Source organism: Staurois parvus, unplaced genomic scaffold (assembly GCF_062004578.1).
Source record: "Staurois parvus isolate SC_StPar_1 unplaced genomic scaffold, SC_StPar_1.0 ptg001328l, whole genome shotgun sequence".
In the NCBI taxonomy this organism is placed as follows: domain Eukaryota; kingdom Metazoa; phylum Chordata; class Amphibia; order Anura; family Ranidae; genus Staurois; species Staurois parvus.
In genome coordinates, this window is record NW_028319124.1 from 2,903,223 (window position 1) to 2,914,332 (window position 11,110).

An 11,110-nucleotide genomic window follows, 5' to 3' on the forward strand; every position below is an offset into this window, starting at 1 on the left:
TCCCTGATACAGACTGATTCTACTGTTGCGGGTTTAGTAACACTTTAAATTCACCTTTTCCAGGAAATAGCCTACGCAGTCAAGGGGCCCCAGTACAGTAGATATAACAAAAACCGTGTAAAATGTTCATTCGTTATATTGTAGTCTATTTGGGCAACCCCCAGAAGCCTGGCCAAAAAATCTCCCAGTTAGAAATGCCCATGTTCTGCTTTGTTGCTAGGACATGAAAACTGCTGGATACTCACTAGCAGCATAGCAGGAGTGAAAACCAATGGCGATTGCTGGCTTTGCAAACAGGCATGGATAGCTGCAGCCTCCGACAGCCTGCTGCTACTCACACATAGCTGTCAATCGCAGCAGCAGAATTCAATAGATTCCTACTGCTGTTATTCGCAGTGTTGCAAAGCACTAGAACAAATGGTTACCAAGCCTAGGTTCATGCTAGTGCTGCTCCATAATCATGTGTTTTCAGTGCATTTTTGTAGAGCATTTTTGCACAGTTTTACATGCATTTGTTTGTACTAGCAAGAGACTGGTTGTTTTACACAAAACCCTGCAAAAAATGCACCAAAATTGCATGTAGCTGCATTTTTCATGCACTCTTATTAAAGTCTGCGCAAACTGTTGGCGCTATATAAATCCTGTATAATAATAAAGTCTATGGGGCTAAAAATGCACTATGCTGTACCAAAAGAAGAACCTGCATTTTACAAAAATCCCACTGCACCATGTTGTATAAATGTGAATGGGCACCGTAGAGAATAATGTGATTTTCATTTGGCGCATTGCAATACGATGGCAGACACACTAGTGTGAGCAGGATCTAAGGCACCAAGCACACAGGGCATTTGCTCAGCTCTCCTAAATGTCTTTCCTCCTGGCAGCAGAATAAAAACATGAGATGCTTGTAGACACATTTAGGTGTGTATAGGTGCATCAACCGCTTGGCCTTTATTCATTACATTGGCCATAATAATTTATTCTGGTCATTGAAATAAATTAGTGCTCAAGAGCTTGATGTTCCTGGCATTAACACACATTTAGATGCACTTACACGAGCAAGTATTTTGTCTGCCAAAACACTGTAGCTTCTACGTGTGCATGGACATGGAGGGGCGTTTACAGGCAGAAAAAAAAAAAACATCCCTAAAAGCAGCATTTTTACTGCTCAGTGCGCATGAGGCCTAATGTTGTCAGAAATAAGATCTGCGACTATTCACTGTAACTATTCAGCTAAAATAAGTAAATGAGTATAAATGATGGTAATAGTTACACAGTTTATTGTATGAACATTCTCTACTCCTTTACTATATCAGCCTCAGAGTCTACCATATCAGCTGTCCTAAAACCATGATTTCTATAAAATAAATGCTATAAGCCCACATGGAAGAAAAATATATTTGAAATGTATTTTAAAAATATTCTTCCCAAATATATTGACATATATTTGAAATACTACAATTTTGGCCATATTCAATATATTTCAAAATATATTTCAATACACACATATATATATATATATATATATATTTTATATATATATATATATATATATATATATATATATATATATATATGCTGCGTGTTGAAATGAAATTTTATTTTTAAAAATATATATATTTTTTAAATATATTCTTCAGATTTTCTTTAAGATATAAAAAAGTCATTTTAACATATATATTTACATATATTTGTAAATGCATTCCAAAAATGTAGATTAAATGTATTTCTAAAGACACTATATTTGAAAATGTATTTTGTAAAATATTCTTCATATATTTCAGAGAGAGAGAGAGATTGAATACGACCAAAATTGTAGTATTTCAAATATATTTATTTCAGGTACTTAGATAGCGCTGTCAATTTATACATATATATATTGTACATTCACATCAGTCCCTAACCCTCAAGGGGCGTACAATCTGAGGTCCCTAACTTACAGTCAGGTCCATAAATATTGGGACATGGACACAATACTAACATTTTTGGCTCTATACACCACCACAATGGATTTGAAATGAAAGGAACAAGATGTGCTTTAACTGCAGACTGTCAGCTTTAATTTGAGGGTATTTACATCCACATCAGGTGAACGGTGTAGGAATTACAACAGTTTGCATATGTGCCTCCCACTTGTTAAGGGACCAAAAGTAATGGGACAATTGGCTTCTCAGCTGTTCCATGGCCAGGTGTGTGTTATTCCCTCATTATCCCAATTACAATGAGCAGATAAAAAGTCCAGAGTTCATTTCAAGTGTGCTATTTGCATTTGGAATCTGTTGCTGTCAACTCTCAAGTTGAGATCCAAAGAGCTGTCACTATCAGTGAAGCCATCATTAGGCTGAAAAAACAAAACAAACCCATCAGAGAGATAGCAAAAACATTAGGCGTGGCCAAAACAACTGTTTGGAACATTCTTAAAAAGAAGGAACGCACCGGTGAGCTCAGCAACACCAAAAGACCCGGAAGACCACGGAAAACAACTATGGTGGATGACCGAAGAATTCTTTCCCTGGTGAAAAAAACACCCTTCACAACAGTTGGCCAGATCAAGAACACTCTCCAGGAGGTAGGTGTATGTGTGTCAAAGTCACCAATTAAGAGAAGACTTCACCAGAGTGAATACAGAGGGTTCACCACAAGATGGAAACCATTGGTGAGCCTCAAAAACAGGAAGGCCAGATTAGAGTTTGCCAAACGACATCTAAAAAAGCCTTCACAGTTCTGGAACAACATCCTATGGACAGATGAGACCGAGATCAACTTGTACCAGAGTGATGGGAGGAGAAGAGTATGGAGGAGGAAAGGAAATGCTCATGATCCTAAGCATACCACCTCATCAGTGAAGCATGGTGGTGGTAGTGTCATGGCGTGGGCATGTATGGCTGCCAATGGAACTGCTTCTCTTGTATTTATAGATGATGTGACTGCTGACAGAAGCAGCCGCGTGAATTGTGAAGTGTTTCGGGAATATTATCTGCTCATATTCAGCCAAATGCTTCACAACTCATTGGACGCTTCACAGTGCAGATGGACAATGACCCAAAGCAGACTGCAAAAGCAACCAAAGAAGTGGAATGTTCTGCAATGGCCAAGTCCATCACCTGACCTGAATCCGATGGAGCATGCATTTCACTTGCTGAAGACAAAACTGAAGGGAAAAGCCCCAAGAACAAGCAGGAACTGAAGACAGTTGCAGTAGAGGCCTGGCAGAGCATCACCAGGGATGAAACCCAGCGTCTGGTGATGTCTATGCGTTCCACACTTCAGGCTGTAATTGACTGCAAAGGATTTGCAACCAAGTATTAAAAAGTGAAAGTTTGATTTATGATTATTATTCTGTCCCATTACTTTTGGTCCCTTAACAAGTGGGAGGCACATATGCAAACTGTTGTAATTCCTACACCGTTCAGCTGATTTGGATGTAAATACCCTCAAATTAAAGCTGACAGTCTGCAGTTAAAGCATATCTTGTTCGTTTCATTTCAAATCCATTGTGGTGGTGTATAGAGCCAAAAACGTTAGAATTGTGTCGATGTCCCAATATTTATGGACCTGACTGTACATTCATACATACACATACTAGGGCCAATTTAGACAGGATCCAATTAACCTACCAGCATGTCTTTGGAGTGTGGAAGGAAACCGGAGCTCCTGGAGGAAACCCACACAAGCACAGGGAGAACATGCAAACTCCATGCAGGAGGCGCCATGGTCGGGAATCGAACCCATGATCCATTTACTGCAAGGCAGACGTGCTAACCACTAAGCTACTGTGCTGCCCATTTATTGCATTCTCTGCGTCGAGGTAAAAAAATGCAGAAATGAAAGGAAGGTACATATCCTGCTGGAAAGACCTGTATTAAAGTGAACCCGTTTACCTTGCATGAGCACAGCATAGCTTGACTTTAAGATGACTTCTTACCCCGCATTTATAAACCTGCGTCCACCCTTCCCCTCTCATCTTTACCTTTTTAGAACAGTTACTCAAGAGTTGCATTGTGGGACATGTCTAAAAAGTCAGAGTGGCCTCTGACACACCACAGACATAAAAGATAGGATCTTCTGCAAATGACAAAATCCCTTTTTAGAATGTGTAGAAAGAATTGTACAATATATAAAAATAAAGTAGAGGTTTTCTTGAATGTCTACCATCTTGTAGTCTCAGCAGGGGCGGACTGACCATTTGGAAACTCGGGCACTGCCCGAGGGCCCGGGGTCAGTAGGGGGCCCCATGAGATGCCCCTGGTACCTTTTTCATAGGCTTTTTTGAGTTTGGGCAAGGACACAGGGGCCCCATGATCCCCTATTGCCTGGGGGCCCCATGTGTTGTCAGTCCGCCCCTGAGTCTCAGTAAAGCCTATCAATATTTGTCAATATCTTTGGGAAGAATATTTTTAAAATATATTTAAAATATATTTTTCTTCAATGTGGGAGTCCAGTACTAAATAATGTGCAAAAGCAAATGCATTGAAGAGATTAGAGCCAAGTGAAATTGTCATGAGAGGTGCATGTTACCATAGGGTAGTCTCTGAGAGATGGAAGAAAGCAGTGAGTTATTCCACTGACACTGGATCACTGTACCACTGGACAAAATGATTTATAATGTATTTTTTTATATTTGTGATTCTAAAAGGAGAAGCACCTATCATCTTTCAAGAAGAACTGCTGGAAGAAACATGAACATTTCACAAACCCCCACAGGGAGGAAGAGGACAAGATTGAGAATGCTTGTGAAAACACAGATATCATTATGGATTGCGCTATGACAAATAATTCAGATACTGCTTAGACATCATTATCATTGTTTATCAGATGTTTCCATTCAAAAAGCCATCGGTTGTGTCCAACTGAATGTTCCAAAATGTAAAGCCCAACTCCACTTTCAAAAATAAAATAAAAATAAATAAGTAGCCCAGGCCTATGTTATTCCAACATTTCATATTTCTGATATGTCCATCACCAAGCCACCTTTGGCTTCCAGGAAATTGCTTTAGAGAACAGCGCTACATCATTACGTGGAGCTGTTTTCTACATCATTATGTGGAGCTGTTCTCTACATCATTATGTGGAGCTGTTCTCTACATCATTATGTGGAGCTGTTCTCTACATCATTATGTGAAGTTGTTCTCTACATCATTATGTGGAGCTGTTCTCTACATCATTATGTGGAGCTGTTCTCTACAGCATTATGTGGAGCTGTTCTCTACATCATTATGTGGAGCTGTTCTCTACATCATTATGTGAAGTTGTTCTCTACATCATTATGTGGAGCTGTTCTCTACATCATTATGTGGAGCTGTTCTCTACAGCATTATGTGGAGCTGTTCTCTACATCATTATGTGGAGCTGTTCTCTACAGCATTATGTGGAGCTGTTCTCTACATCATTATGTGGAGCTGTTCTCTACATCATTATGTGGAGCTGTTCTCTACAGCATTATGTGGAGCTGTTCTCTACATCATTATGTGGAGCTGTTCTCTACATCATTATGTGGAGCTGTTCTCTACATCATTATGTGGAGCTGTTCTCTACAGCATTATGTGGAGCTGTTCTCTACATCATTACGTGGAGCTGTTCTCTACATCATTACGTGGAGCTGTCTCTACATCATTACGTGGAGCTGTTCTCTACATCATTACGTGGAGCTGTTCTCTACATCATTATGTGGAGCTGTTCTCTACAGCATTACGTGGAGCTGTCTCTACATCATTACGTGGAGCTGTTCTCTACATCATTATGTGGAGTTGTTCTCTACAGCATTATGTGGAGTTGTTCTCTACATCATTATGTGGAGCTGTTCTCTACATCATTATGTGGAGCTGTTCTCTACATCATTATGTGGAGCTGTTCTCTACATCATTATGTGGAGCTGTTCTCTACAGCATTATGTGGAGCTGTTCTCTACATCATTATGTGGAGCTGTTCTCTACAGCATTATGTGGAGCTGTTCTCTACATCATTCAGGGCCTGCCCATTGCCAGAGGAAGAAGAGGACCTTTGGGGGTTTATTTACTAAACCTGGTTGACCCAGAATCTTGTCCACTTCTGCATAAAAACCAATCAGCTTCCAGGTTTTATTGCTGAAGCTTAACTGAACATGCTAAGGTTAGAAGCTGATTGGCTACCATGCACAGGTGCCCAAGATTCTGAGTCAACCAGTTGTAGTAAATCTCCTATTTGATGTCAAGTGACCAGACCAAAGACCTAAAGAACGATTGTAACTGGGGTTGTAAATGGATACCAGTTTTTTCCTTTTGGTCAAGTACTCACCGATACCCAGTACCAATACCTTTGTGGTGCAAAATGAATGGACCAAATCACACCACACCTGCAGGGAAACCACATGTGATTTGGAAAGGGTCGCATTCTTGAGAAATCTCAGACAAAAAGGAAGGACCACAAAGGCTCCTAGTGCAGCCAGTAACCTTTATTAAAACACAAGTAAAGTTGCACTTACAATTGTAGGTGTATATAATAAGGAATGTCATGTGTTGACAGTGCGCTGTGAAAGCCCCACTCTACTCTCCTTGCTGCCTGTATGACAGTTCGGCCGCCCGCTCTATATTGGGCTGTAACATTGACCCAGTGTGCCTCCAAACACAAAGACTCCCACAAGCTGTCAGACAACAGACTAGTGTAATCATCGATATTCTGCCTGTACTTCTTCTGTGAATCACAGGAGTGCAGTTCGTTCTGCACTCCTGCCCGTTTTCAGCGGACAGCAGAAGCATGCCACTCAGCTGGTCCAGGCTGGGGAGAGATCCCAGTTTCAAGTCAGGATCCACCCCAGAGTCTGGAGCGGTACCTGGTTCAGCCTCTCAGCGATCTACTGACAGCCCCCTCACCTCCACAGCCCAGCGCTTCAATGAGTGTGGGTGGGCAGAGCAGACAGTGGTGACTGACAGTCCTCTCTCTGCCCACAGCGGCGGTGAGAACTCAGCGAGCAGTCATGTGATCGATGAGTTCTCACAGAGCCAGCAGGGGACAAATGCAGCATCAGACTGATGCTGCATCCACCTAGGTAAGTATAATTTGGGGAAAAAAAACAAACATTAGAAACCCATTACACATTGTAATGGGTTTCTAATGTGCAATTAAGCCATGGCAGCATCTAATGTTTGTGTAGTATTATGTTCAGCAGACTGTGTTCTTCAATTGTTGTGACTTAGATGATGTTCAGAGCACATTTTATGCCCAATTCATGCAAAACTACACATAATCCCAAGGGGTTCACATACTTTTTCTTGCAACTGTACATCTTCAAACACTGAACGCTAGCTAGTCTTAAAGTAGTATTGCATCTGAAAATGTTTTTTATGTAGATAGAGTTGGTATAGGTTATAATCTCTGCCAGAGGCTAATTGCTGTCAATTGTGGTTCAATTTCCCATTCAAATACTCTCACAGATACTGGACAGGAAGTGTGATAAAGCTCCACACTGGGGACAACAAACAAAAACTGACACGTCCTATCTTTTTCCTATTTCACTAAAATGTTTGTTGGTGTCTGTGTACACTGGAAACATATTTCTCACTTCCTGTTCCACCACACAATAAGTAAGGGAAAATCACCCTAAAAGTAACAAGGACATCAATAAAAGTAAGAAAAGTAAATTTTTTTTCCACTTTGGATGTATGGACCTGGCCCCACTTTGAAGAACCCTGGTCTTTGGTCTATGTGCTGGAAGCTCTGCACATCCTTATCTGCCTTAGAGATTGCTAATCCAATCTAATATTAAGAAAAACTTTTATCATCTAGACACAAACCAAAAAGAATAGTGAGATGGGAGCAGCTAGCACTGAAGGTAACAAACCTAATAGAGTAATAGAGTAAATGCAATAGAAATTGTGCAGCGCTTATAATAAAGTGCATCAAAAAAAGAACCTTAATACAAAGGCATATCCCCTGAAGACATGCGTGTGCATGAAATGCATTGGAAGGGGCCTTATGTGCTGACGTCACGCTGGCAGATCCGGGTCTCGTATTGGTGCCCATCGTTGTAAGTCCAGCCGCACTTGTTCTTTGTATTCCACATGGCTTTAGGGTCTTTTTTTAACTGTCTGTACCCATCTGGCAAATAAATCCTACACTATATACCTTATTCTGGGCTTCCTGTTGGGAAGCAATTTCAGGGCTCACTTGAGGCAGTGATCCCATCCACGATGAAGAGCGGTCTGTGGAGGATCAGCACTGAAGACATCTCACGTTTTGATTTGTTTTATTGTGGAGCACCAACAGTGGAGACTTCTAATTGGTCGTCTCCTTGTTTATGGACAATAAATGAACAGCTATACAGAACTGCACAGGAAACTTTTGCTCACCTTAGTAGTGTATATTATTATCTCTTAATGTAGCGGATTATTTATGCACTTTTAGTATTTATTTAATTAGATATACATTTTTATTATTTGGATTTTTGATGCACATTAAAGTGTTACTAAACCCAGGACCCTGTATTCACTATACCTGGTCTCCCACAGTACACAGAACATGGAAATACAATTATTTTGGTAAATATAAACTGCTAAATACCTTTTCTCATCAGCAGTTAGAGCAGTCTTGTGACTTCTATCAGTGTCCAGCTGAACACTAGTTAAAGCTTGTAGGAGGAGTTTTATTTCTGCTCTAGGAAGATGTGAAACCTCTGGCCCTCTGTCTGGACAGTGCTTATTGGCCCTGTGCTGATCACATGCATGCTCCCAAAAAAAAAATCCTCTCTAGCAATACTCACCAAACTGAGCATGTGCATGTGACCACAGGTTCAGTCTGTATCAGGTGGTCATTTCAACAAGAGGAGGGGCAGAGAAGAAAGGATCAAAACAGCCTTTTTACACAATGCAGAGGATTAACCCCTTAGGTTCCATGGTGAGTATAACAAGCATACTTTACTGCATATACAGACTGATTTTACTGTTGTGGGTTTAGTAACACTTTAAGGTTCTCTTTTTGATGCACTTTATTATAAGTGTTGCACAATTTTTATACTTTTATCACCTGGCAGCAGCTGGTGTGGTGAGAGTTTTGGGGTTCAGGAGCTGGTCTGTAAAGTCTGGCCAAATTAAAATATTGGCACTCCCAGGAACATTACTGGCCAGGGTCAGTTTGCAGTCAAAGTGGACAGGTAGATCACATGGCAGATGGTGTTCGAGCTATAACAGAGGTCAAAGTGGGGTTTTCCAAAAAGAACTACAGAAACCCTTGCTCTCCCTAAAATCTGAAGGTGTGACTGGATTTCACTGCCAGATGACTTCCTAGATTCTATTCCAGAGTTCATTTAATTGGATATCAGAGATGGGGTGATATGGTACTAGACAAGGCTAGAAAGAGTGGTAGTGAAGTCAGAAAGTGGGAATGAGGCCAGAAACGAGACAGGGATTAGAACCACAAGGTATGGCACCAGAACAGGAAAGAAGACTCATTTTTTAATAAAAATAGAGTGAGTAAAAAATGTGATGTATATCATAAAAATAGTTTATTTTTTATCCTGGCCAAAATAATTAATGAAATTATGTAGAAAACCACTATACATTACCTTCAGCTGAACATCCAAGCCTGTTTTAGCTACAGTGAAGGATTCTAAGTTGAGCAACGTTGTATTCAATTTATTTTTCAGTAATAGTTATGATGGTTAAGTGAACTAGTAAGAGAACAGACACATCCTTGTAGTCAATTCTGTAACATAGAATGGTTGGGGCAAGCATTAACACGTTTGACATGAATCTCCCAGAGTTCAGGAAACAGGAGCCAAAAGAAATACAGAAGACTGAGCCTCCTAGGAATTATGCAGTAATACACTAAGTAAAGCACTGGGGCTTAGTAAGGGCTTTTAACTGGATTTGTATTCCATTATCTTAACTCAGCCCACAGAAACTGACATTGGTCAAATGCATCCAAGGGGCCAGTAGGAAAAATCACATATGCTTGTTATATAAAAGAGCTGAATGATCAACCACATCAGGACAGAAGAAATTTGGGATAAAGTAGATGTTGTTGGGTAAACATTTTTATATACTGCTACCTTATGATTCCATAATAGACAGTTGATACCAATCAAACATGTAATGTTATTACTGGGTTATTAAGGTAATGCAACTTTTTATTTCAGAATGATATGGCTTTATATACATTTATAATATACGTCAATCATCAAACAGCTTTAAAGTGTACCTAAAAGCCAACATTTTTTTTCATTTTGGATGTAGTAGAGAAAGATTAAGGTTTTGGGGGATTTTTCTGCCATCTGTACCCCTTTTGGGAAAGTTGCTTTTACTTCCTGTCCTGTAGACACAACAGGAAGTAAGAGGAAATCTATTTGCAGTGAGGGAAATCCCTTAGTGACTTGTCACTGGAACTATCCCCTCTATTCCTGTTCTGGTGACAACTCATAAGTTAGTATTGTCCCTCACTTCTTTTCTTGTCACAGTGGTCACGAGGACAAATTGAGAGAGTGTATCACTCCACTGGAGGCACAGACAGCTATCAAATATGTTAAGGGCTCTAACTCTGCTAATAGACTTCAATAGGCTGCCTGTGGTACCTGGAAGAAAAAAAATGGTCCCCCATACAAACATCATTGCCTGTGCGAATGGGGTCTTAGAGGTATCCTCACTTTCTGAAAGCTCTTGAGATTTTGAACATAAAGACCAAGTGTTCCAACAGGTGAGCATAACCTTTGGTAGTTTTGGTGAGGATGCACAGCACAGAGTCATATGACAGCGAGCTGTGGCCAGATCTGGTAGCATCATAAAAAGCTTATTGTTTATCATGAATACATTAGCTTATATAAATCTCAGATGACAAATGATGGACTTTTTGTCTTCAGTACTACACACATGGTACCAACGTACTGATAGTTGTTCTTTAAATGATAAATGTTGAGAGAAATTCTAATTTGAAACACCATCATCATGGTCACATGTGGGTTTGAAATCCTTGAGGTGTTTGCAGCGGCAGCAGGTTCAGTAGACCAATTCAGACTTCCCTTGCTCATAAAATAAATATCTTTATGAAGGAATCCAGAACATTTTCAGGCAAACTGTGAGATGTAATCCTCCTGTGTTCTGGGTCTGCATATTCTGAGCCTCCCTGTAAGCTGCCTGGATTTGCA

The 11,110-nt window shown here is 40.2% G+C and overlaps 1 protein-coding gene across 1 annotated transcript in view; it reads left to right on the forward strand.

Moving 5' to 3' along the window:
• RASAL3 (RAS protein activator like 3) overlaps positions 1-4,913 on the forward strand; it is an 81,026-nt gene extending 76,113 nt beyond the window's left edge. Inside the window, exon 18 of the mRNA XM_089661255.1 lies at positions 4,637-4,913. Within this exon, the coding sequence (XP_089517381.1) occupies positions 4,637-4,792 (156 nt within the window). The 3' untranslated portion in view covers positions 4,793-4,913. The remainder of the gene's footprint in view (positions 1-4,636) is intronic.
• The last annotated feature ends 6,197 nt before the right edge of the window (positions 4,914-11,110 follow it).